Below are 26,507 nucleotides of genomic sequence, written 5' to 3' on the forward strand. Positions count from 1 at the left end.
CATCTATCTTGTATCTATATTGTATCTATCTATCAATTATCAATTTTGTATCTATCTATCATCTATTTTGTATCTATCTGTCATCTATTTTGTATCTATCTATCTATCTATCAATTATCTATCTTGTATCTATCTATCAATTATCTATCTTGTATCTATCTATCTATCTATCTATCTATCTATTATCTATCTTGTATCTATCTATATATCTATCAAGTATCTATCTATCTATCAATCAATTATCTATCTTGTATCTATCTATCTATTTATCTATCATCTATCTTGTATCTATCTATCTATCTATCAATTATCTATTTTGTATCTATCTATCTATTATCTATCGATCTATCAATTATCTATTTTGTATCTATCTATCATCTATCTTGTATCTATCTATCTATCTAGTAATTATCTATCTATCTTGTATCTATCTATCATCTATCTATCTTGTATCTATCTATCAATTATCTATCTATCATCTATCTATCTTGTATCTATATTGTATCTATCTATCAATTATCTATTTTGTATCTATCTATCTATCATCTATTGATCGTCTATATTGTATCTATCTATCTTGTATCTATCTAGCTATCAATTATCTATCTTCTATCTATCTTGTATCTATCTATCAATTATCTATTTTGTATCTATCTATCTAGTAATTATCTATCTTGTATATATCTATCTTGTATCTATCTATATATCTATCTTGTATCTATCTATCTATCAATTATCTATCATCTATCTTGTATCTATCTATCTATCTATCTTGTATATATCTATCTATCTATCTATCTATCAATTATCTATCTTGTATCTATCTATCTATCTATCTATCTATCTATCTATCTATCTATTTATCTATCATCTATCTTGTATCTATCTATCTAATATCTATTTTTCTATTTATCTTCCTCATATCTATCTATAGTATCTATCCATCTACCTATCTATTTAATCTGTGCTTAGGAAGCCATTGGGCAGTCTTGGGGCTGTATTGCACCAACAGATTATCTGACCAATTTCTGTCCAATTATTCAAGTCAAGAAAACAATCCATAGCCTTAGCATTCCCATAAAAACTTATTTTATTCACACAATCTTAAAAAATACCAAACACAAATAATATAATAAGGGGTAAATCCAGGTTCCTACCCTCGGATGACCGGCAAGGTTCTATTAATTATAAATAGCTATCAAAGATCTATTGTATTAGTGCCCACAATCTGCTACATACTGATTATCTCACTAGGCTGGAGCAAAAATGACGATGCCTAATCACACAACTGTCTAACTATATGAAAGCCATAGACATGTAGTAAAACTATGCATATAATCTAGTAATCTATAATTAATCAGCCTTAGTAGTTAATTAATCCATATGCACTGTAGCACGATGCACACCAGTGGGACGCCCGGGTTCCTCTACCTGCGTTTCGCGTGAGCTTCGTCAGGAGGTGACGTAGGATAAAGGTAAGGATATTGATGAAGGGACCATCCTCCAATAAGGAGGTGTGCATATCTCACGTGAGCGATGATGGAGTTACGTCGGCGCTTGGCTGTTCGGGCGCTTCGAGACCTCCCCCTTCCGTCCTCCGCCAGCCACCACGTGCCCAGAGGCTGTCCAATCAGACCAATAGTTGGTGGGTATAACAAAAGATCTGTGTGTGTAAACATCCGTCTGACCAGTGATTGGTCAGTAAATCTTTTAGATAATCTGTTGGTGTAATGCAGGCCTTATTCTGTGATAGATAACCCTCTGTTTATGACTGTGCGCACACAGAGATAGCTGCGGAACGGCGCGGACAGCCATTAATATAACTGCCTATTCTTTTCCGCAAAACGGACAAGAATAGGACAAGTTATATTTTTTTGGCGGAGCAACGGATGCGGACAGCACACGGAGTGCTGTCTGCATCTTTGGCGGCCCCATTGAAGTGAAAGGGTCCGCATCCAAGCCGCAAATACTGCGGCTCGGATGCGGACCAAAACAACGGTCGTTGTACAGCATTTTTTCTCATAAAACTCTATATATCAATCTGCTCAGCTTATTCTGATGTGGAGCATGCAGCCTACAAATCAGACCGCTAATCTAATCTACAATCGTTTTATGTTGTAGAGATGTGTTATTAGAGGCAGTTAAATACTCAGTTGGCAGCAAAGTGATTTTATACAATTTACCAATATATAAAAATATTGTAAATAAAAAAAATTAAGCTGACAAGAAACTGCCAATCTGACTAAAGAATACGCTTAACCTCTTACACACCACTTTCCAGCTATTATAAATGTATTGCTGTGCACCTCCTGAACCCAGTGGTCCGATGACACTGACTGATCGTCTTCTGTTTAGAATGTCAAGTCCCTGAGGATGTTGGACCTTTTGCTGATGGACAGACAGGTGTGGTGGACACCAGCTTGGATGACAAGTCTCTTCACGCTGATCAGATTCTTACAGAGAACAGTCTGGTGTTGTCCTATACTGAAGGCCTTGAGCCAGAAACACATGAGATAAAGCAACAGGATTGTGGACCAGCGACTAGGGAGAGGCAAGAAAAACAAAATATAACTCCAGGTGCATCTCTCTGTGATCCTGTTAATATTGAAGATGATGCAGGAAAGGAACCCGAAAATGAACGAGGTCAAGATGTGACCATAGATAAAGAACCTGAAGAAGTCCTAAGTGAAGGCTTCAGTGAAGAAGTCATTACAGAAACAGATGTAGTTGTGGAGAATTTAGAGTCAGAGAACCTTCCTGGAAAATCGGGAGATAACAAACCAATTGAAACTGAAGCAGAGTCATTACTGGATGTCAAGGAACAGAGTAAAGGAAAATCAGAAGGTGATGTAACTGAAGTCAGGTTACCAATTGCAGAAGAAGAAGAAGAAGATACAGCAACTTTAGATACAGAGGAAGAGCAAGAAGAATTAGATGAGGAAACTGATACAGGTGGAGAAGAGCCATCAGAAGAACAGCCAGAAGAATCTGAAGAGATAGCAGTAGATGCTGAGAATGATACAAATGGAAGTGAAGCTTCTGAAGAAAAGCATGAAGAGTCCGAAAACCCAGATGTTAAGACTTACAAAAATGGAGGTGATTCTTCTGAAGAAGAACAAGAAGAATCTGAAGAGACAGAGGTAGATGCTGAGATTGATACCAATGGAGGTGATTCTTCTGAAGAAGAACAGGAAGAATCTGAAGAGACAGAGGTAGATGCTGAGATTGATACCAATGGTGGTGATTCTTCTGAAGAAGAACAGGAAGAATCTGAAGAGACAGAGGTAGATGCTGAGATTGATACCAATGGAGGTGATTCTTCTGAAGAAGAACAGGAAGAATCTGAAGAGACAGAGGTAGATGCTGAGATTGATACCAATGGAGGTGATTCTTCTGAAGAAGAACAGGAAGAATCTGAAGAGACAGAGGTAGATGCTGAGATTGATACCAATGGAGGTGATTCTTCTGAAGAAGAACAGGAAGAATCTGAGGAGACAGAGGTAGATGCTGAGATTGATACCAATGGAGGTGATTCTTCTGAAGAAGAACAGGAAGAATCTGAAGAGACAGAGGTAGATGCTGAGATTGATACCAATAGAGGTGATTCTTCTGAAGAAGAACAAGAAGAGACTGAAGAACCAGAACCTGATGCTGAGGCTGATACAGATGTTGGTGAAGAAGAAGTGGAGGAAGAGGCCAAAGAACCAGAGTTAGATGCAGAAGACCAAGAAGGGGCAGAGGAACCAGTGTTAGATACTAATACAAATGGGCAAGAGTCTCCAGAAGAAGAAAGAAAAACTGAAGGAACAGAGTTAGATATAAATGAGGGACAACCCTCAGAAGAAAGGGAGGAAGATACACATGTTGATGAACATAATGAGAATATATCAGAAGAGACAGAAGAAAAAGTATCAGACATAGAAGGCAGCATAAAAGAAGTGACTCTGGAAGAACAGGTAGAGGAACTAGGGAATACAGAAACAAAGAGTGCAGAAGAATTGAAAGATTCTTCTGAGAAAGTTGGCAACTCACCGTTAAAACCAATTAGTGAGGATCAGGTATCTGCTGGAAGGGAGATCGATGAAGAGAAAATGCTTCTGGCCAAACAAACAGTGAAGTCATCTTCTCCTTCTAAACAATCCCAGAGACAAGCTCCTAAGTCAAGATCAAGGAGACTAAAAGGTAGACATTACAATAATCTTAATGGACCTTCACAAGCAAACTGTACTGCAGAATCATATGGCTCTTCATAGCTTTAATTTTTAGATATCTAATTAAATTTGACTATTACAGTTTTTAATATTTCTCATATAGCATACGACTTTATCTTACACAGCAGTAAAAATATATAAATATATTATTCCCCAGGACAACACTTCCTGACTCTGAAAGCTTAGTGTTATCATAGGGACAATTGACCTTCTAGTAACCAATCAGATCTATTTTACCTAAAATGCTTACCTCTAGCTCCAGTTTTTCTAAATTTACATGCGTTGTATAAAAATGTTGCAATAAAAAGAATAAAAAATAAAAAAGATAATACTAAGCTACCAGAGCAAGAGGAAGGAGGTATTAATCTCAAGGAACGACTCTTGAAGGACAACCTTTGACAATTCAACAAAATTTAAAAAAAAAATCAAAATGTTTTACATTTCTAAATCTAAATCTTCTGTTTTGAGATTAGCTAGAAAAAAATAAGTATTTTTTTTTAGAATCTCTAGCAGCTCTGGGCGCATGCACATCATAGCGTATGCACAGTGAACGTGGTGCACCATCCTCAGCTTCCTCCAATGCCACAGGAGATGAGCACCAGACTGAATTCCAGGAAATTATAACGTCCTTTTTTCTAATTAGTGACAAAATGGCCAAGTTTCACAGGGGACATGTTTAGAAGGCTGAACCGGCATGCTCATGGTTTTGACGCCCCAGAGCTAGCAATAGTTTCCTTTTTATTAAGGAATTTGAGAATATATGATGTATATAGTACATGGATTCCTCGTTGTACTTGAGTTACCTTGGACCCACCAGAGGACTCACTCTACAGACCAGTGCGTCATAATTATATGTGAACTACACCCAAAGTAAGGGCTAGTTTTTTGTTGATCTCATGGACTTATGTGGCACAGGACTTCATTGTTGTGTCAGTCTCTGGGCCCGGCGACTCTGGATGGTTTATGGAGTATGGTATATATAAGGTAGTGACTACAGTAAACCTCTCGTTAGTGGGATTGTCACTTGTACAGTCAGCAAAGAATTAGAGGAAGATCCCTGCAGGCTTGTGTTTCTGCATAAATTTAAGGGGTTCTAAAGTGCTTAATATAAAAAAAAATGAAAATACATCATATAAGACATGTCAATCTCTTTCTAACAAAGCTTGAACCAGTCCTGTACCTCACATGAATCCAGACAAATTCCCATTTATTGCCCCAATTGCTATGCTACATATATCTCAAGCTGGCAGTTCAGTGGGCATGTCCTTTCTGCTGCAGCTCAGGGTGTGTGTGTGTCCTTTAGGGGCATGTCCTTTCTGCTGCAGCTCAGGGTGTGTATGTCCCTTAGGGGCATGTCCTTACTTCTGCAGCTCAGGGTGTGTGTGTCCCTTAGGGGCATGTCCTTACTTCTGCAGCTCAGGGTGTGTGTGTCCCTTAGGGGCATGTCCTTACTTCTGCAGCTCAGGGTGTGTGTGTCCCTTAGGGGCATGTCCTTACTTCTGCAGCTCAGGGTGTGTGTGTCCCTTAGGGGCATGTCCTTTCTTCTGCAGCTCAGGGTGTGTGTGTCCCTTAGGGGCATGTCCTTTCTTCTGCATCTCAGGGTGTGTGTGTCCCTTAGGGGCATGTCCTTTCTTATGCAGCTGAGGGTGTTTGTGTCCCTTAGGGGCATGTCCTTTCTTCTGCATCTCAGGGTGTGTGTGTCCCTTAGGGGCATGTCCTTTCTTCTGCAGCTGAGGGTGTGTGTCCCCCTTAGGGGCATGTCCTTTCTGCTGCAGCTCAGGGTATGTGTGTCCCTTAGGGGCATGTCCTTTCTTCTGCAGCTCTCTCCCTGTAACTGTCAGAGCTTGTAATAGTAGATATGGTTAGTGATAGTTGAAGGCTGGAGCTGAGCATGTGCGATCACCTCAATGGGTGTACAGAGAAATAAGCAAAAGAACAAACAGCAGGTGGCGCTATACAGATACATTTTATACAAGAACTCAGTGGCTATAATATATTTTTAATTACATGCAATTACAAAATTATTCCAGTACAGGCGCTGGTTTAAAAAATGTGGAATATTTTTTGTGGGACAACCCATTTAAGGTTTTTTTGCAGTGTTCCCCCCAAAGCAATACACACCTCTACTATGTATATCCATATGATCATACGTGGCTCTCCAGCTGTTATATAATTACAACTTCCAGCTTGTCTGGACAGACTGGGGCATGCTAGGAGTTGTAGTTTTCCCTAACTGGAGAGCCATACGTTGCACATCAATATTATATATACTGCTTTCATCTGCTGCCCCTCTGCACGCGGTACCTAAAGCACATGGCCCACAAGACTACCCCTAGCTACACCCTTGTGGGTATGCATTGTGACTGCTTCTACATAGATGAGCATATCCAAATATGCACTGGCTGGATTGACAGTATGACAGCTTCCATTAACTATGCATTGCTAATCACTGCAGAGAATATCTCACCCTATAGACTGATATTGAGTCCTGGTGACTTGATGATGTACTGACCATTCATTCCTTTCTTACAGATGATGTGGAAGATGCGGAAGAATTCCCCAGAAGGGACAGAAGCCACATAGACAACACCTTGAAACTTGCAGAAGAGAAACCGGCAGATGATTATACAGGTAGGTACCTTTAGTGCATTTGTTGGTGGACTTCTCACCAGATAGTAGATAGAGGGACAGGGGCGTAGCTACCATGGAAGCAGGGGAAACGGCTGCTATGGGGCCTGAACTCAGGAAGGGGCTCAGGAGGAGGACAAACGGCTGCTATGGGGCCTGAACTCAGGAAGGGGCTCAGGAGGAGGACAAACGGCTGCTATGGGGCCTGAACTTAGGAAGGGGCTCAGGAGGAGGACAAACGGCTGCTATGGGGCCTGAACTCAGGAAGGGGCTCAGGAGGAGGACAAACGGCTGCTATGGGGCCTGAACTCAGGAAGGGGCTCAGGAGGAGGACAAACGGCTGCTATGGGGCCTGAACTCAGGAAGGGGCTCAGGAGGAGGACAAACGGCTGCTATGGGGCCTGAACTTAGGAAGGGGCTCAGGAGGAGGACAAACGGCTGCTATGGGGCCTGAACTCAGGAAGGGGCTCAGGAGGAGGACAAATGGATTTATTTTCCGAGCCCCGGGAGCGGTGAGTGCTCCTAGTCCTAGCACTTGTAATACTCACCGCTCCTTGGTTATTTTCTCCGGCCACTTCACCAGGTCCTGGCAGCGCACGGCTTCAGGACGGTACGTAGTGTGCATAGGAGCTCACTATGACCTGCACAAAGAGCGGAGGCGCCCATAGGAGGAGAAGAAAGTGTTTTTGTTTCGTTTTTTTTGTCTAGTGTGAGATCTGTATTAAGGGGACCGAGGGGAGCCCCAACCAAAACTTTGCTGTCAGTTCTACTTACGCCACTAGGGCTGGGTCTCCTCTACAAGGGACCGATAGCAGCTGCATGGTCTGTCTTTGTGGTATGCATGAGCATGGACCCCATTTTGGCCTCTCTTAATTGTGATAAATGAGTGACTTGCTTGACCTTGGTTCTCACCGCTCTGTCTCTCCTCCCTTCCAGTGGCACTGCAGAAACTGAGGAAAATTTACCACTCTTCTATCAAACCCATGGAACTGTCTTACAAATACAACGAGCTGAGACAGTATGAGATCACAGGTGAGCCGCCTGCAGACTTTAGGCACCACAATAAAGGAAGAACTCCGAAACAAGGGATACTTAAAGCAGGGATCAGCCACCTACAAAATGCCAGCTGTTCTGAAACTACAAATCCCAGACTCCTCCTTTTACCTCTATGGGAGTTACAAGAGCAACCAAGTAATTGTGCATGCTGGGAGTTGTAGTTTCACAGCAGCTGGAGTGCCGGAGGTTGCTGATCCCTGACTTAAAGGATAATTCCAGGTTCTACAGTATATTCATGTCTGAAAAATGTGAGTTTTGGTAAAAAGCTTTACCAAGTTAGCAGTGATTGAACTTGCAGCCATGGTGTCAGCAGCGCATCTGTCCTGCATCCTAATGACCATGTTTCCATCCATGTGGTCAAGTGCTGTCATAGGGATACGGAGGGATCCACATCTTCATCCACTTCTTAAAGGGATTATTAGAAAGACTCCTTTGCCAAATGTAAGAATATCGTGAAGATGACTGCATTACCTAAGTTAAGTGCTCCACCGATGTAGGCATACATTGCCAGAGCCATGCGGTCATGCGACTAAGACGTTAGTCGGCCGAACACTAGTTTTCTCCTAACCAATTTCCCCCATACACATACTGGCCCATCTCAGCCAAGCATGCATGTGCCTTGAACAGAGAGAAGAGCAAAAGCCACCAAACTTTTTCAGTTTTCGCCTCAGGCAGCAGAAAGGCTAGGTGGCATGCAGTATATCGCTGTAGAATAGACAGTTCTATAGACTCCTAAAATTTCCCTATGACAGCTCCGCACCCTCAGGACACAGGATATGATGCTTAGACTGGGTCTGTAAGGTTGATAGCTGATAACTCATCAGATAGGTAAGTTATTTAAAGATGATCCTGGGAAGAACAGGTGAAATTTACCCGGGTGTTTAAATAAATTCCCATCACCTTGTAATTAGGAACATAACTTTACATTTATTGATCAAATGAATGACGCTAAGAAACTGAATTAATATATAGCATATAACATAAAGCAATGACCCCTATACAGATGTCAATTAAACATGACCATATATCACAGTGGATACATCTGATGAGGGGAGCTAAATCAGCTCTATAGACACCAAATAGCCCTATTTCCTTCCACCAAATCACAAGGCAGCAGACGCACACCTCACTTTAATCCCCCTATAAACACCCAACACCCCTTTAGCATGTCTGCATGTTCACATAGCGCCCCCTGCGCATTGAAATGTATATGACTGCGTGAAGCAGTGCAAGGGCAGCAGTTCTAACCCAAAGACCCCTTGGCCACATAAGATAACACTGCTATTATAAGGTCATGCACCTTTGGGGGGGGGGGGGATTTGCAATATCCCTTCCTGGGCAGACCTACAAAACGATGCACACTTACCTCTTTCCCAGCGCCTTTGGTCCCCGGCTGCTCCGCTTGGCTCCCTGCATGTAACCTTCCTCTTTGACACCGCCGCAGCCAATCGCTGGCCGTAGCAGTGACCTGCTCCCCTTGCGTCATGACAAATGGTCATGTGACGCAAAGGATGCAGGTCACCATTGGCCAACCCCTTTCCTCCCAAGGTGCACAACCCCCTTAAGGGGCCCTGTTACAGATTCTGCATTAGGACCCTGGAGCTTCAAGTTCCGCTCTGCATGAAGGATGTTATTTATTTTATGTACAGGTGCATCTCCGTGAATTAGAATATCATCGAAAAATGTATTTATTTCAGTAATTCAATTCGAAAAGTGAAGCTCATATATTTTATACTGTAGATTCATTACACACACAGTGATCTCTTTCAAGCGTTTATTTCTTTTTATGTTGATGGTTGTGACTCACAGCTCATAAAAACCCAAAAGTCAGGATCTCAGAAAATTATAATATTGTGAAAAAGTTCAATATTGCAGACTCGCGGAGTCAACTCAACTGGCTTTGTTGCCACAGAGTGATCCTTTAATTTTCTAAAGGAGCGCTGAAAAATTAAAGGTGGAATCTGATTGGTTGCTAATCCGGTTTTCCTTTACACCAGTTTTGATAAATCCCCCCCATGGTGTCACACTCTAATCAGCTGATCAATTAAAAACACATGCAAAGGTGTCCTAAGCCTTTAAATGGTCCCTCAGTGTGGATCATGGGGAAGACTTCTGACTTGACAGTTGTCCAGAAGACAGTCATTGACACATCCCACAAGGAGGGTAAGCCACAAAGGTTCATTGGTAAAGAAGCTGGTTGTCGCATTCCTTGTGTCAAGCCACTCATGACCCAGAGACAACTTCCGAAGCATCTTACCTGGGCTAAGGAGAAAAGGGACTGGATTGCTGCTCAGTGGTCCAAAGTCCTGTTTTTGAGATGACAGTACACTTTGCATTTCATTTGGAAATCAAGGTGCCAGAGTCTGGAGGAAGAGTGGAGAGGCACACAATCCAAATAGCTTGAGGTCCAGTTTGGTTTTCACAGTCAGTGATGGTTTGGGGAGCCATGTCACCTGCTGGTGTTGGTCCATTGTGTTATATCAAGTCCAAAGTCAGTGCAGCCATCTACTTGAAAATTTTGGAGCACTTCATGATTCCCTCTGCCGACAAGCTTCATGGAGATGCTGATTTTATTTTCCAGCAGAACTTGGCACCTGCCCACACTGCCAAAAGTACCAACACCTGGTTTACTAACCACGGTATCACTGGGCTTCATTGACCTAAACCCCATAGAGAATCTATGGGATATTGTTAAGATGAAGTTGAGAGACACCAGACCCAACAATGCAGACAAGCTGAAGGCCACTATCAAAGCAACCTGGGCTTCCATGACACCTCAGCAGTGCCACAGGCTGATTACCTCCATGGCACACCACATTGATGCAGTAATTTATGCAAAAGGAGCCCCGACCAAGTATTGATGGCATATACCAGGGATGCCCAACCTGCGGCCCTCCAGCTGTTGCAAAATTACAACTCCCAGCATGCCCGGACAGCCTACAGCAATTAGCCTACAGCAGGGCATGGTGGGAGTTGTAGTTTTACAACAGCTGGAGGGTCGCAGGTTGGCCATCTCTGGCATATGCTGTACATCCTTTTCAGTAGGCCATCATTTCTGTATGAAAAATCATTTTTTTATTGGTGTTATATAATATTCTAATTTTCTGAGATACAGACTTTTGGGTTTTCATTAGCTGTAAGCCACAACCATCAACATTAAAAGAAACAAATGTTTGGAATAGATGACTCCGTGTGTAATGAATCTATAGAATATATCAGTTTCACTTACGGTATATCACTGAATTACTGAAATACATTTTTTTATGAATTTTTCTTATTTATATGGAAACTTTACTTTGCATTACCTCCTGAGATGCCATAGAGACATGTTAGAAGAAAGGTGCTGTAGTTCTCAAGGAGGCCTTCGTTTATTCAGATATCTTTAGAGCGATTCGGAGCCCCCCCCCCTCCCCCCCAAAAAAATTGCAAAAATTGCCTGCATCATCATTAAATAATCAAATCTTTTTTACCACTAGAGGGAGCTTACTGCATACACTTATTATATAGATGTATAATAAGATGCAATAAACTTATAAACGCCCCCTAATAGTGGAACAGACAGGCGTAATAGCCTTAAAGGGGTTGTGCCACCATTAAATGTTATTTTAATATAATTCAGCATGGGAAAACTATTTTTGCAATGACAACACATTTATCCTTCACACGTCCACTGCAGCCAATCCCTGGCCTCAGCAGTCACATGCTGCACATGGAAGTGTCACCACTGAGCGCAGTGATTGGCTGCAGCATTATATGATTGCTGCAAGACCGGTTGTCACGGATGATGTTGCAGATAGCTGGAAGTTATGAATAAACATCCAACTGGCTTGATCCCAAACTCAGGCCTCATGCACACGACCGTTTTTTTTCACGGTCCGCAAAAACGGGGTCCGTGGGTCCGTGATCCGTGACCGTTTTTTCGTCCGTGGGTCTTCCTTGATTTTTGGAGGATCCACGGACATGAAAAAAAAGTCGTTTTGGCGTCCGCCTGGCCGTGCGGAGCCAAACGGATCCGTCCTGAATTACAATGCAAGTCAATAAGGACGGATCCGTTTGAAGTTGACACAATATGGTGCCATTTCAAACGGATCCGTCCCCATTGACTTTCAATGTAAAGTCTGGAGTTCTTTTATACCATCGGATTGGAGTTTTCTCCAATCCGATGGTATATTTTAACTTGAAGCGTCCCCATCACCATGGGAACGCCTCTATGTTAGAATATACTGTCGGATATGAGCTACATCGTGAAAATCAGATCCGACAGTATATTCTAACACAGAGGCGTTCCCATGGTGATGGGGACGCTTCAGGTTAGAATATACTGAAAAACTGTGTACATGACTGCCCCCTGCTGCCTGGCAGGTGCTGCCAGGCAGCAGGGGGCAGACCCCCCCCTGTTTTTAACTCATTGGTGGCCAGTGCGGCCGCCCCCCCCCCTCCCTCCCCTGTGCGGCCGCCCCCCCCCCTCCCTCCCCTGTAGTAAACTCGTTGGTGTCCAGTGGGCCCCCCCTCCCTCCCCTGTAGTTAACTCGTTGGTGGCCAGTGGGCCCCCCTCCGTCCGCTATAGATAACTCATTGGTGTCCAGTGGGCCCCCCCTCCGTCCGCTATAGATAACTCATTGGTGTCCAGTGGGCCCCCCCTCCCTCCGCTGTAGATAACTCGTTGGTGGCCAGTGGGCCCTCTCCCCTCCCTCCCCCTCCTAATTAAAATCGCCCCCCTATCATTGGTGGCAGTGGTGAGTACCGATCGGAGTCCCAGTGTAATCGCTGGGGCTCCGATCGGTAACCATGGCAACCGGGACGCTATTGCAGTCCCGGTTGCCATGGTAGCTTAGCAATTTGTAGAAGCTTCATACTTACCTGAAGAGCTGCGATGTCTGTGACCGGCCGGGAGCTCCTCCTACTGGTAAGTGAAAGGTCTGTGCGGCGCATTGCTTATAGCACAGACCTGTCACTTACCAGTAGGAGGAGCTCCCGGCCGGTCACAGACATCGCTGCTCTTCAGGTAAGTATAAAGCTTCTACAAATTGCTAAGCTACCATGGCAACCGGGACTGCAGTAGCGTCCCGGTTGCCATGGTTACCGATCGGAGCCCCAGCGATTACACTGGGACTCCGATCGGTACTCACCACTGCCACCAATGATAGGGGGGCGATTTTAATTAGGAGGGGGTGGGAGGGGAGAGGGCCCACTGGCCACCAATGAGTTATCTATAGCGGACGGAGGGGGGGCCCACTGGACACCAATGAGTTATCTATAGCGGACGGAGGGGGGGCCCACTGGACACCAATGAGTTATCTATAGCGGACGGAGGGGGGGCCCACTGGACACCAATTAGTTAACTACAGGGGAGGGAGGGGGGGCTGGCTACCAAGAAGTTAACTACAGGGGAGGGGGGGGGGGGGCGGCCGCACTGGCCACAAATGAGTTAAAAACAGGGGGGGGGTCTGCCCCCTGCTGCCTGGCAGCACCTGCCAGGCAGCAGGGGGCAGTCATGTACACAGTTTTTCAGTATATTCTAACCTGAAGCGTCCCCATCACCATGGGAACGCCTCTGTGTTAGAATATACTGTCGGATCTGAGTTTTCGCGAAGTGAAAACTCACCTCTGAAAAAGCTTTTATGCAGACGGATCTTCGGATCCGTCTGTATGAAAGCAACCTACGGCCACGGATCACGGACACGGATGCCAATCTTGTGTGCATCCGTGTTCTTTCACGGACCCATTGACTTGAATGGGTCCGTGAACCGTTGTCCGTCAAAAAAATAGGACAGGTCATATTTTTTTGACGGACAGGATACACGGATCACGGCCTCGGCTGCAAAACGGTGCATTTTCCGATTTTTCCACGGACCCATTGAAAGTCAATGGGTCCGCGAAAAAAAACGGAAAACGGCACAACGGCCACGGATGCACACAACGGTCGTGTGCATGAGGCCTCAGGAGCATATAGGTGACCCCTATAAAACCCTAAGAGCTCTCCCTGACTGCTAAGCACATACAAGGGTTTCAAAGGTAGACGATTGTATCCCCACGTACATAAGACTGTTTGACACCTGAAAACCCTATAATAGTGAGGGGACACGACCACCGGATCCCTGCACTTCATACGGAGGGAGTCAGGGTCACCTAGAATCAAGCCAGCAAGGAAACACAATACATGAAAGGACTTATCTGAACAAGCAGCAGCAGAAGCCTCCAGCAGTGAACACTTCAATCCAGGTAGTAGTATAAACCGCAATGTGAGGCAGTATGGGAGGGAATATAAAGGAAAGAGGATTAGTCTAAAAAGGTGACACCTGGGAGAAGTAAATGAGATGAGAAAGTGAAACCAAAACAAAGAACATCATTCATGCAAGAGGTAGAGAAGGACGTCTGTCAGACCTTCTCACAGAACTGGCGGTGACACCGGTGAGGACCACCCTAGAGGTGTCACTGGATCGTCAGTATAAGCTATTTCTATATTTTATACCTTTTCATGGCACGATACCTACCATAGCACTACTGATTATGATGTAAGTTTACTATAAGAGTCCATTCACACGTCTGCAAAATGGGTCCGCATCCGTTTCAATGGGGCCGGAATGTGCTGTCGGCATCCACTTCCGTTCCGCAAAAAAATAGAACATGTCCTATTCTTGTCTGCAATTGCGGACAACAAAAGGCATTTTTTATGAGAGTGCCGGCCATGTGCGGTCCGCAAAATGCGGAACGAGCATTGCTTGTGCCCGTGTTTTGCAGATCCGCATTCTGCGGATCCGCAAAACACATACAGACGTGTGAATGGACCCTAAGATGAAGGTTACACAAGGCATCCACATGATAGCACTGCAGCATACCCTCCATGCCCCTACTTGCATCTGCCATAGGGCACAGCTGTCCCTTGTCTTGTGATTAAATGTTGACATATCGTTTCCCTCCTTTCCCCTGCTAACAGCTTATCATGGACGTAGCCTTGCTGACTCGGCCGCAGGTGGGTAGAACTGCCTAAGGTGCCTTTGTCCTGCCTGGCCTTTTCAGCTTGCCTGTCTGCTTCCTATAACACAGGCCTGAATTGATCCCTCTTGACAGCCATGCATACTCACCTGCTCGCTTCAGCTTGCTGCCTTCTGAGGAGCTGTGTAATGTATGACCGCCACACCACTAATATTTTGCTAATACATTGCTTTATCAGGCCAGAGTTATTACTCACTGATGAATTAAGGAATAGCAGTAATCCATTATTAAATGAGTTGATGGGACCAGAATCTGGCCCTGGACCAGGAGTATATATATTACATTCCCTTTTAAGCAATTACATTTTTGTGGACAGGATATAATGGTTATCAAAGAAATCCCTTTTTGGTTCCTTTCAACATTCACAAAAAAACGAAATTCGTCATACGTGAGGTGTGGCTCCTGAGCCTAAATCTCGTAGTTCATAGGGTTTTCTGGAGGACCCAAGACATCCAAGAATTACAGAAACAGCCCATTGATTTTAATGGGAACTGTAATGCTTCATTCTTCCTGTGGGGGTGCTGCAGAAAAATTGTAAACTTCCTGCCAGAGATTGATAGGTGTCTAAATCGGACACTCTTTATTCAGCGTATTATTAGGGAATCCTACTAACAAAATGAAACTACCCAAAGTGGACAACCCCTTTAAGAACACCTGTAAACACTACATTCAAAGGTCCAATCAACAAAAAAAATAATGTAAATAACTAGATAATCAAAAGTTTTTTTTTACTGTGTCACTTAAAATCCAAAGCACATATTTTAATATCGACCAATTACTTCTGCTGCTTCTTCTATTTCATTTATGTTTCTTATTCTTCATGTTCTTAATATTTCAAAAGCCCTAATGAAATTATAATTCATCAATTATAATTTATTTTCATAGATGGAGAGATCACTTCTAAACCAATGGTGTTGTTTTTGGGACCGTGGAGCGTTGGCAAGTCCACCATGATCAACTACCTCTTGGGGTTGGATGAAACCCCCCATCAACTGTATACAGGTAACGATGGAGTCATCTTCATAATGTATATGAATTTTCGGTGCACCTTTACAGTATAAACAATATGCTTCTCTTACTAATTGGTAGGTGCTGAACCCACAACTTCTGAATTTACTGTCCTCATGCATGGGCCAAAGCTGAAGACCATTGAGGGTATTGTGATGGCTGCTGATAGTGCTCGTTCCTTTTCTCCACTGGAAAAATTTGGGCAGAACTTTTTGGAGAAGCTTATTGGCATTGAGATTCCTCATAAACTCTTGGAAAGAGTGACATTAGTGGATACTCCTGGTATCATTGAGAACCGAAAACAACAAGAAAGAGGTATATATAATGACTAAGAACCTAGAGGGACAACCAATAGCTGCTACATGTATCACTAATTTGCTCATCTTATTAATGCATTTTTCAATTTTCCTTCTTAGGTTATCCATTCAATGATGTATGCCAATGGTTTATTGACAGAGCCGATCTCATTTTTGTCGTATTTGACCCAACCAAACTAGATGTGGGTCTGGAGTTGGAGATGCTCTTCAGACAGCTGAAGGGACGTGAGTCTCAGATCCGTATCATCCTAAACAAGGCTGATAGCTTGGCCACACAAGAACTTATGAGGGTATATGGTGCTCTCTTCTGGAGTCTGGCACCTCTCATCAATGTTACTGAGCCACCTAGAGTCTACGTCAGCTCTTTCTGGCCAGAAGACTATCAGCCAGAAACACACAGGGAGTTATTCCTTAAAGAAGAGATTTCCCTTCTTGAAGATCTCACTCAAGTCATCGAGAACAGACTTGAAAACAAGATAGCTTTTATTCGTCAGCATGCTATTAGAGTCCGTATCCATGCTTTGCTGGTAGACCGCTACCTTCATACCTACAAGGACAAGATGACATTCTTTAGTGATGGAGAACTTGTGTTCAAGGACATACTAGAGGATCCAGATAAATTCTTTATCTTCAAGTCCATCTTGGCTAAAACCAATGTTAGCAAGTTTGACCTTCCTAACCGCGAGGCCTACAAAGATTTCTTTGGAGTAAACTCCGTTACAAGCTTCAAGCTTCTGTCCCAGCAATGCTCCTACATGGGTGGCTGCCTCCTTGAGAAGATCGAAAGAGCCATAACACGTGAGCTTCCAGATCTCATTGGCAGCATCAGTAAAAAGCCTTCAAATCTCAACTGTGATGTGACCGGTTGTGGAGAAGCACCAAAGAACCGTTATAAAAAACATTAACTTATCTCCAACCCTGCCCCTTCTTATACTTAATAAAAAGTCAAATAAAAAAAAAACTGTGTATGAACACCATATTAAAGGTCTTGCGATCTTTTGGTGATGGATATAGCCTGCTTATGAAACCCTTGCAAGCTATTCTACTTACAGTATGTTGTCAAGGTTTGTCACAGAGACGATACTCTAAACAATCCTTCTGTCCTAGAGGGACTGGTGGTTACTCTGGTGCTGAAGGAAGCGAAAATGTTTCAGACAGCTAATGGAGCCTTTCCATATCATAGCATAACATTTTCATTTGAAGTAATATTGCAGAGAACTGCTCTTCCTCCTTTATTCTATCTCGTGCTACAAGGACCCTTCTCTTCTACGGCTAGAGAAGAAGGAAAGGAAGACAACTCATTGTTTGAAAAAACATGAGTTCTACAAGGAATTTCAGTTCACTGCAAACTATCTGATGCATTGTGTGTAATGATAATTTGTCTTGTAAGACAAGATAGTAGCCATGTCTAGGTAGTTGAGGTACCTTCTGGTGTAACTTCTGGGTTAGTGAAACCCATCCACCCTCACAGCCAAGACCTTAGTGGTTGGACCGTCGATCCGTTGCATGTGATATTGGTGGTAAGTGCTCCACCTCGTAAGGGCTACCTAGCACCAGCATCACCTAACCATTGTCCAGAGGCTTAATCTATATTTATTCTCCTATTTTCTAGAATCTATTATGGTTAGAGATTCCAAACCCTGTCCTTTCCCAGTCCTAAAGGCAGGCAAGATGTAGGGATCATGCCGATAGGGTAGCCAATAATCTGTCGCAATAATGTATTACGTAACATTGATCATGGCAACATCCTTAATGATGGCAAGTACTTATTTTATATTGTCTTGACTGTTCTTTAGAATATTTGCCATTGAAAAGTCTTGGTTTTACCATTGTATAGTATTTGATAAACGTTTTACTTTTACTAATCTGGTTACTCACCAGTCCATATGATATTTATCAAGAATTCAATAAACTTCACAACAGTGTTGACTTGTTCAAATCTTCTCAGAAAGTGCAGTCTTTGTGATTCCATATACTTGCCTGACATCTAAAAAATGCCTGAAAGACCAACACCAAGCCCTTAGGAGTTTCTCCATATGTGGTTGTCACCATCTGCTTCCAGTTACGTGCTGAACAGTTACAGGTATTTCGTTAAACCAGCTCTGCCAATCCAGAGGCACCAGGAGTCAGTTTTCTAGGAAAATAAACATACAGATGTGCAGAAGTCCAGAGTCAAATACCAGGAGGCCCTACGCCAGACAGAAAGGAAATGGAAAAGTGTAGTTAAATAGGACCTGTCTTCTACACAGACAAGAAGCAGCCATTTTATGTTCTGAACCCATTAGATACATATTTTATGTTTAAAGGGGTTGCCTGGTTTAAAAACCCTATGTTATATATATATAGGCTGTTAGAGAATTCTGAATTAATAGATGGGTTCCTGGGTTCAAGATTCTCATCTCTTGACCAGGCCCTCGCCTAGGAGGGCCTGTCCTGTGTTACACGGTCCCCAGTTATCAAAGGAGAACTGTGTTATGCTTAATCTCTCCTGTGATGGCGCTGCAGGGAAACTGTATTTATTCTCCCAGGTTTCACCACAGATCACAGCTGATTGCTGAGGGTCACGGGAAGGGCATCTGGTTAAAGGGCATCTGTCAGCAGTTTTGTACCTATGACACCGGCTGACCTGTTACATGTGAGCTTGGCAGCTGAAGGCATCTGTGTTGGTCCCATGTACATATGTGCCTGCATTGCTGAGAAAAATTATGTTTTCATATATGCAAATGAGCCTCGAGGAGCAACGGGGACATTGACATTACACCAAGAGGCTCTGCTTTCTCTGCCACGGCTGTGCCCTCTCTACTTTGATTGACAGGGCTAGGTGTGATTACGTTTTCACTGCTTGGCCCTGTCAATTAAAGTGCAGAGGGAGCGATAGTTGCAGAGAGAGCTGAGCCTCTAGGTGTAACGGCAACGCCCCCGTTGCTCCTAGAGACTCATTTGCATATAAGAAAACATCATTGTAAGAAATTAAGAATTATTGGAGCAAAAAGTGAAGGTCTTTTGAGAAGTAATGGTGTTTGTAGTCATCATAGAAGCTTTTTGTACACGGCAGTATATCGTTGATATATATAGCCTAATCCTAGTACAATAAGGGCATGCACCTACAGATGTCCTCCTTTGGCTCACAAGATAACCAGCTTTGATATCATCTCAGGATATCTCTACTGTAGAGGAAAGGACGCAAGGAAGGAAGGACACAAAAATATTTGGATTAATAGTACTACTGCATATAACTTTGTAGAGTGTGTTGTTGTTTTTTTTTCACCTCCTTAAAGTACTGGGCGGGCTATGACATCTGTCCAACTTCCTGTTTAGGATGACAATCATCTAGTAGTCACAGGAAGTTCTACCTGCTGTACAATACACTGCCTTTTTTGATCTGCACAGACTTGTTTCGGTCTCTTCCTAAAAGGCAGTAGGAAATGAAACCGTAGAAGACTAACATGCAGGAATAAGAAGGATTACTTGCTATGTCTGTACTGATAAGAAGAGTTGAGTGTGATCTTGTGTAGCAAGTAGGCTTTGCTGTGTTATGTTAATGATATTAAGTTAATATTAGGCTAAAGGCCTCAAAGGGTTGGTGGAAAGTCGCTGTTTAGTTGCAGTTGCCTTGTACAGCAGGTGCCATTTCCTTGGTCCAGTTCACATAGTTGTTCTATTTTCTTTTCTACCACAAACCCTCCTTTCAGTCTGTTATTACCGTCCTCTGAACGGATCTTCCTCTTGACGTACAATAAAAATGTTTGTGCTTGTCAACAACAGACTCGCTGTAATCTTCTTCTCTTATCAGACAATGCTGGTTTTGTATTCCTGCAGAATACACTGCGGGCGCTTCTTGTGTCAAAGGAAACAATCGACAAATTGAAGTGGAGTTTTTCTAAAAAAAAAGTACTTAGAAAGGCTCTAGAATAAACTGCAAAAGGTTTGATACGTTAAAAAAAAAAAAATTGGGGTTTAACAACATGGATACTCGGTTTCCTGCTAATACTGAGGGATAAATTATATATTTTGTTCCGTGTCTGATGGAGGATCTGAATAGAGGCTCCATGGTCACAGCTACGTAAGCAGCAAGCAGAAAGTCTTTCGAACTGTTGGTTATTTTCATCATTATGAAGGCCACCATTTGGGATACTAATACCCTCTTAGCTATAACCCAAGGAACCAAGTCTTTATTATGAGACTTGATTAGTTGATCGGCCAACCATCTCATGTTACCTCTTCCTAACACCACCATGCTTATCAGCTTATTCTTCCATTGACCATATCACTTACAAAAGAAGAACCTTCTTAGGTTAGGAAGCCAACTGGTCAAAGCCCTTAACATCTTTTCACAGTATTAGGCTACGGTTAGATTGACTGGACAGTCTTGGAGCCCATGAGTGCAACCTAAAAATCCCAGCCAACCATCTCCTGTTACCTCTTCCTAACACCACCATGCCCACCAGCTAATTCTTCCATTGACCATATCACTAGCAAAAGAAGAACCTTCTTAGGTTAGGAAGCCAACTGGTCAAATCCCTTTACATATTTTCACAGTATTAGGCTATGGTTAGATTGACTGGACAGTCTTGGAGCCCATGAATGCAGCCTGACGTCACTAGGAACCTTAGTGCATCCAAGCATTTTGGGATGTGTGTAGAGCATTAATCTTATATGTGGACTTTACCACTAGATTTGAGTTGGCCATGAGTGGTACTCTTCCTTGATTCCCTATTTAAACTGTTCATCTATTACAGACTTTTATGGTGTATCAACTGAATATGGCATAACGATTTGTTGAATGGGGGGTCTAATCAGGGGTAAATCTAGCAATGGTCAATAAAGGAGGACCAATGCCCAGTCCTAGTGGAGAAATGGGCATGAATGCACTCTGTGACCAATGCAAAAGTTAAAAAAAACAATCACACATGGTTCATCTAATTTCTACCTGGACTCCCAATCTTCCATAAATATTATATAATGGAGGGTTGCTGCTTTGTGTTGCTGGGTTGATCCTTTGGGCGAACTAGAGAAAAATATTAATCTTCCAGCTAGGGAGAGGAAGTGCCATCCCCACTTCGCCGAATAATGACAATTATCTCGTACCAGCAAAACCATAGACACCCATCAATAGACAGTACTATTTCAGGGTTTTTGCTCCTCATCAGTGAAGAGCAAGCTTCTGGTTGGCTGGATGAGAGGCCTTGAGGTACCTATACATCTTCAATCGCACCCATACACCTTCAAACAGCTATCTCTCTTGACTCCCCCATACACGCCGAGCATATATGTGTTCAAATTGGTAAAAAAATCGTGGGTTCAGCCGATCTAGAATCCAGTTTTTCATTACAAAAATAATTAAAAATAACTTCTTTTTTTTTTGTAAATTCTTTATTTAGCATTTTCAGTTATCAAAGCCATGGCTAGCCATGGAGCAAATATTGAACAAAAGTTCACACAGAAAAAGTGAACATGTAGCAGAGAACAAATGGTCAGGTAGAAAATCACCGAACCCAGTATAAGAAAATCTGAACCACAGACAGATGAATCAAGGTAGAAGAAAAGAGGGGACAGGGATGAGAAACGCAAAGAAGAAGGGGTAGGGAAGGGGGGAGTAGAATTAGCAACAGACCACGCACTCACACACGAGATAAGAGCGCCTTACATTCAGCAGAGTCGTAAAATTCCAACCAGTGACTCCAGGTCTTGGTAAATCTCTTCTCAGTATGTCTCAATGTCTAGGTGAGGTCTTCCATTCTCATGGTCTCCTGGACTTTGTTAATCCACATGGCTACTGAGGGAGCCGATGGGTGCCTCCAGAGACCCGGGATACAGGCCCTTGCGGCGTTGACCAGATGCCTTACCACAGAACGTTTATAAGTAGAGAGAGGAATCTCGCACTGATGGACCAGGAAGAAAGCAGGCGTCTTAGGGAGGGTGTATGAGGTGAATTTAGACGTTATCAACCACACTGAGTCCCAGTAACTCGAGAGATGAGGGCAGCTCCAGAACGTGTGCAGAATAGTGCCTCGCTCGGAGCCACAACGCCAGCATAAAGGCGAGACCATCGGGAAAATTTAGTTAAGTCTAGTAAAAATAACTTTTGATGGTTATCAAGTAATAGGAAATTCAAGCCACATCCTGAATAACAAACCAAGTTTTACACCAGTGGTATCACTAGCACCGGGTATCAGAAGCATGTGCACCACACCTTTTATTTAGTGCTCCAAGGCGCTTGGCCCTGAGACCTCCACTCAGACTGGGATTGGACTGGTCCAACAAAACATCTTCTTGTTAGTCCAAATGGGCCTAAAATGGCCCAGCAGAAGACAACTCCATGTGGTGCCGTCTTAGACCCATCACTTGCTGTTAGGAAAAATTCCCACTGGTTCCATTCACAAATAAGATCGATGCTACTCCACTGTAGACAGAATCAACCCTGTAGGGCAGGGGTGCACAACTTTTTTTGGTCTGAGGGCCACATTGCTAGATTGTACCACTAAAGGGGAGTTGCAATCTGAGAAATATCAACAGTAACACTAGCAGTATACTCTACAAATATCTGATTTCATATCTGGAACCTCCACTTGTGATTAAAATGGAGACCTCCGGGCCCATTTGGCTCTCCAGAGAAAAGCTAAAGAGGCCACACAGAAGCGTGGCTATCTCCATTTTAGTTTATGGTGTGAGGGAAGGGGGGGGGGGGGGGTACCAGGGATGGCTGGGGACTGCACAGAATAGCATGGTGGGCACCTCTGCTTCAGAGTCTTCACATTCAGGACCACGATGCTACATGATAAGGTGTTACCTGGCCTAGAAATGGGGTGCAAACGGGCATGTGCCATGAGGGGACGCCAACAAGTCACTTGGGCCAAAACACTTGGAAACAGGTTGAAACTTTTCCCGTCTCTAGGTGTTGCTTTCAAACTTCTTATGGAGGGATGTTCTACTCATATTAAACAAAGACATTGTAAAAAAAAAAAAAACATTATATTCCATATTCCTTCCCCCCCCCCCCCCCCCCCTCCAAAATGATGTATTTTGACATAGGCCATAGGTATGAATTCAGTCTGAGGTGGATCTTTTTGGTCTTGCTATCATCTAACGATAAGTCAAGGCCCGGCCGCCATACTGTCCATCTGTTACCGGGCTCCTCCTTAGTAAATAAACCTTTTCTGCTTCAAAGATCTAAAATAAGAATCCCTGCAGGAGGCAGCTTCCGTCTGGGCAACAGATGGCTGCGGAGAACACAGAAGGAATATTCAGCTTTATGGAGGCCACGTCTAAGATCTGCAGGGCTTCTTATCTCATGGTGCTGTAATAAGAGGAATTTGAGAATGTAGGCCGTGAACACTAAGGTCACACAGACGTAGATGAGGAAAGAAAATGGATCCTTCTGCCTGCTGTGGGGACGTAAGACCTTGTGAAGACGTCTTAGGTGGAAGGGGAACGCTCAGTATAATTATGGATAAGGCGGTGGTGGATTGTCTCTCCTGGGCTATGCGAAAAGCTCTGTCAATTTGCCATAAATCAGCCTGCAAATCCTTAATCTTATTTTGTAGAGGATAATCTGTGAATATTATAAGGATTAATGCCGAGAATTGTGGGCTGGAGGGAGGAGGTTTTCTTTTTGTACATGATGATGTCCACTCTGAATCCAATTCCTATGAAGTGGTTTTTTTTCGGCGGGAAAAAAACTGGCCAAACATATTCGATCGATGGCAGACAAACCCACCGATTACAATGGTGATGTCCCGATTTTCTCTATATGAAGGATCAGGCTGTTCGATTTCAATGTGCCTGATACCTTTTTTTTTCAGAGGAGAAAAGCCACTACTCATACATCTGCCCATGTATATCGGAGGGGGGAGCTTGGGAGAGATCTAAAAGTGTATGGCCCATACAAAGCTATCGGACAAGCTATCTCTCCTGCTCCCCTCCCCCCTATACATGCATGCTCAGCCAAGCAGGTATGTGTTTTCAATGAGAAGAAAGCTGTTGCCGGACGCCTCATCTCCCAGGAGGACAAATAGATCAGGCATTTAAAGGGATTGTCCAACAAAATATATTCAGCACCATGATCTGAATACTTTTGTAATTGGATGTAATTAACATTTTTGTATAGCCAGTGAGTTATTCAATAAAATGCATCTGTATAGCGCCACCTGCTGTTTGCTCTTTTTCTTATTTCTCTGTCCTGCTCACTGAGAAGGCCGCACATGCTCAGTTTCATCCTTCAACTGCCTCCTGAGCTGTGATTGGGGGAGAGCTCCGGCAGAAAGAACACGCCCCCTGAGCTGCAGCAGAAAAGCAGCTTGATATAAATCTAGCAGAGTAATGAATGGGGAGATCTCTGGATCCATGTGAGGTACAGAGCTGGTTCTAGCTTTGTTAGAGATTGTCATGTACAATGTGAAGTGCTGAAGTGCACTGAGTGGCTAGGCCAGACCCCTTGGTGCACTGAACAGCGCCACTCTTGACCCTAGGCCGTATCTGGCACTGCAGCTCAGCCTCATTCACTTGATTAGGGCTCATGCACACGACCGTATGTAATTTGTGGTCTGAAAAACATGGATCCGTAAAAAAAAAAAGGGATGACATCCGTGTGATGTCCATGTTGCATCCGGTTTTGGATCCATTGTAACAATGCCTGTCCTTGTCCGCAAAACGGACAAGAATAGGACATGTTCTTTTTTTTTTTTGTGGAACAGACATGCGGACATACAGACACAGAAGGCTCATGCACATTACCATATGTATTTTGCGATCCATTAGTACAGTACAGTAGAACAGTACTATCCTTGTCAGTAATAAGGACAGTAATAGGACATGTTCTATTTTTTTGCCGAACGGAAATACGGAAACGGAATGCACACGGAGTAACTTTTTTTTTTTTTGCGGACCATTGAAATGAACGGACAGGGAAAGTAAATACGTTCGTGTTCATGAGCCCTAATTTCCTTTTTTTTCCAAGCTCCATTGAAGCGAATAGTTCTGCGTACGGACCTGTAAAAAAACGGAAAAAAAAATACCAAGCTGCAATACCAAGCACAGCCTATGGACAAGAGATTTCATAAATTCTGCAACTTAAAGGGGTTGTCCCCATAATATTCTACAGTTTTCAAACCAGCACCTGAATCTGAATAATTTTTTAATTAAATCTATTTGTACAGCGCCACCTGCTGTTTGCTCTTTTTCTAATTTCTTTGTCCTGCTCACTGAGAAGGCCGCACATGCTCCGTTTTGTTCTTTAACTGCCACTAGTTGCCCGCCCTCTGAGAAAGGACACGCCAGTTCCCCCGAGCCTCCAGCTTGAAATCATTCTAGCAGAACAATTGGAGCAATGAATGGGGAGATCTCTGGATCCATGTGAGGTACAGGGATGGTTTTAGGGTACTTTCACACTAGCGTTTTTCTTTTCCGGCATATGGGCTCTTTCACACTTGCGTTCTTTTCTTCCGGCATAGAGTTCCGTCGTCGGGGCTCTATGCCGTAAGAATCCTGATCAGTTTTATCCTAATGCATTCTGAATGGAGAGAAATCCGTTCAGGATGCATCAGGTTGTCTTCAGTTCCGGACCGGAACGTTTTTTGGCCGGAGAAATACTGAAAATCCATGGTAATACTGCAATGTTCTTTTATAACATGAAGTTCAGCAGTGTGTCCACCAGAGGGCAGCAGTTCTCTATCTAATGCAGGGACACTAATGGAGCAGAGCATTTCTGACACAGGACATGGTCTATGTTGTCACCTATGCTGCGATAAAAAATAGGCAAAATTATAATTCTCCATTTCACATTTGATCTCATGATGAGCATGCTACCTACATCTCTTTCTATAGGAATACACATGCTTACATATGTCAAGGGACGCGCCAGAAAATTACATGTTCTCAATCTTATATCTAAGGCATACTGGCGAAAATGAGAATTAGGCAGGTTGGATCTCAACCTATCCAATCCTATTCCCTGAGATAAGCGGCGCCAACTGTCTCTGGTAAACGCTTATCTCCCTATGTAATTGGGAAGAGAGCTGCAGAATAAACGTTGACCATAGTCCATGGTCATGGCATGTATTCTGACATGCTCTGGGTCTGTAGGGAGTGCGAGGGATCATGTGATGATTGTATGTGATTCAAGGCATCTGTTCAATGTGTCTTCTGCATGTTTGGGTGACATCAATAAGTGGCGCAGGGCGGAACTGCCTGTAATTGTAAATGTAAAGGGGTTTTCCAGGCTCCTGATATTGATGACCTATCCTCAGGAGTATCTGACACACTGTACCCCCACCAGCTGCTCCCTGCAGCCTCT

General features: G+C 43.4%; 1 protein-coding gene across 2 annotated transcripts in view; it reads left to right on the forward strand.

The window, feature by feature from the left end:
• SRL (sarcalumenin) overlaps positions 1–18,141 on the forward strand; it is a 36,301-nt gene extending 18,160 nt beyond the window's left edge. The window contains exons 2-8 of one of the 2 annotated variants that reach the window (XM_044304889.1): positions 2,356–4,182; positions 6,744–6,842; positions 7,776–7,871; positions 14,833–14,868; positions 15,777–15,893; positions 15,981–16,214; positions 16,316–18,141. In XM_044304889.1, coding sequence (XP_044160824.1) covers positions 2,356–4,182; positions 6,744–6,842; positions 7,776–7,871; positions 14,833–14,868; positions 15,777–15,893; positions 15,981–16,214; positions 16,316–17,121 — 3,215 coding nt within the window. In that variant the 3' untranslated portion in view covers positions 17,122–18,141. The remainder of the gene's footprint in view (positions 1–2,355; positions 4,183–6,743; positions 6,843–7,775; positions 7,872–14,832; positions 14,869–15,776; positions 15,894–15,980; positions 16,215–16,315) is intronic. The other variant, XM_044304890.1, reaches the window with a different exon arrangement.
• Positions 18,142–26,507: the final 8,366 nt, after the last annotated feature.

This window comes from Bufo gargarizans, chromosome 8 (assembly GCF_014858855.1).
Source record: "Bufo gargarizans isolate SCDJY-AF-19 chromosome 8, ASM1485885v1, whole genome shotgun sequence".
Lineage (NCBI taxonomy): Eukaryota > Metazoa > Chordata > Amphibia > Anura > Bufonidae > Bufo > Bufo gargarizans.